At 51.8% G+C, this 1,501-nt stretch overlaps 1 protein-coding gene across 1 annotated transcript in view; it reads right to left on the bottom strand.

Annotated features, from left to right (window-relative positions):
• The window catches only part of VOLCADRAFT_100505 (uncharacterized protein), a gene marked incomplete at both ends in the record, with an annotated part of 6,238 nt that extends 5,444 nt beyond the window's left edge, over positions 1–794 (bottom strand). The window contains 2 exons of the mRNA XM_002959054.1: positions 263–295; positions 513–794. Coding sequence (XP_002959100.1) covers positions 263–295; positions 513–794 — 315 coding nt within the window. The remainder of the gene's footprint in view (positions 1–262; positions 296–512) is intronic.
• Between the last annotated feature and the right edge of the window lie 707 nt (positions 795–1,501).

The following is a 1,501-nucleotide window of genomic DNA, read 5'->3' as shown; positions in this document are numbered from 1 at the left end:
TACTCGCATGTGTCACCAGTGCTGCCGTGCTTCACCGGGTCCACCACTATACGAAACGGTGCTCCAACGTGGTTGACGCTGCCATCCAACGACCCCCCCCTAATCCATTTGTGCCAGATGAGTACATACCTCAGCTCCCACGGAGGTCGCCACCTCCTCGCCAGCCCTCAAAGCTTCTTCATTCCCCTGCAACATACACAATCTGTTTGCAAAGATGCCCATACCTATCGCTCCCCGCCCAGCCCTGGAGCAGGAAACCCACCGTTGTCATGGTCCTGTCAGCCGCGCTGGCTGCCTGTGACGTGATGACACTGGCAGCACGGAGGTGAAGTGGGAAGCTTGAAGCGGCATGCTCAGACAAAGCCGCGCTGCGTGCAGTGTGTTGGCTGCCCGGCAACCCCAACTCGACAGCTGCCGGCGGCAAAGCTGCTGCGTTCTTGATGACCTGCATGCATGCAGGCACCCTGGCTTCAGCTAAGACAACCTGGGCGGAACAAAGGCAGGTAGCTTACCTCATATAGTCGAGTCCATGGCCGCATGGGCCAATGGTATGTCATGTTGTCCACACACCCAATCTGACCTTCAGCTGGCGTGGTGCGTCTTACTTGTTCCAGGATGAACGACAGAGCGGCGTCGTGGCTCATGTCTCTGACTTGCTCCTTGTATTCGCTGGTCTGTAAAGCCAACCCTTCACGGATGTACCTCTTGAGGCTCTCTTCCTTTGCACCACTACCAAGCATTCCGACAAGCGACCTATGCACCTCAGTGCCTTCAACTACAGCCGAGAATGTCATAGACACTATATCGTCTGGCTTAGTGCGACGTGGCACTGTAGCAACCCACTCGACGCCATCGACAATAACTATGAACGTTTCTCCTGCGCGGCACTGTGCAAGTTCACACGTGAAGTTAAACAATTCACGTTTAAGACGTTGGCTTATCTGTCTCTTCTGTAAGTATAGGTCGCGTATCTGCATAAAGGTAACAGATGGCGCCATTTTCACAACAATCACGCTAAACACAGTGACGTTTCTTATTGTTGCTGCAAATTATCCACGTTCACAAGACTTCTGGGCAGCAAGAGGGGAAATGCCGTACAATTCCGGACCTGTTAGGTCCGGAAGTGTACAGCATGGCGTTCAAATGGCTGCAAATTCAAATTTGGGAAGTTGTTTCGTTGCTACCAAACTTTGTTGATTGCATCTTTTAAATCCTGGCCAGAACCTGCCATAGAATAGGATGCTCCTTTGTCATGGCGGGACCAAATGCTTGCTTGCGTAGAAGCATTAAAAGCTCGACAATTGATTCAATCGTGAAGGTTCTGGTATTCATACACGTTGTGATCGTTCTTACTGGTCACATTAGCCAGTTTGCCATGTCGTTGAATGCGCTGGAGGCGGCATCCAAACCGCCGAAGATCATTTACAGACCGGATGTAGCTCCACACTCATCCCAGCCTTTCCAATGCACCAACTGTGCCAATTGGTTTGGAAGTCGGTCA

This window comes from Volvox carteri, assembly GCF_000143455.1.
Source record: "Volvox carteri f. nagariensis unplaced genomic scaffold VOLCAscaffold_121, whole genome shotgun sequence".
NCBI classification, from domain to species: Eukaryota; Viridiplantae; Chlorophyta; class Chlorophyceae; order Chlamydomonadales; family Volvocaceae; genus Volvox; species Volvox carteri.
This window is presented reverse-complemented; position numbering and strand designations above follow the sequence as displayed.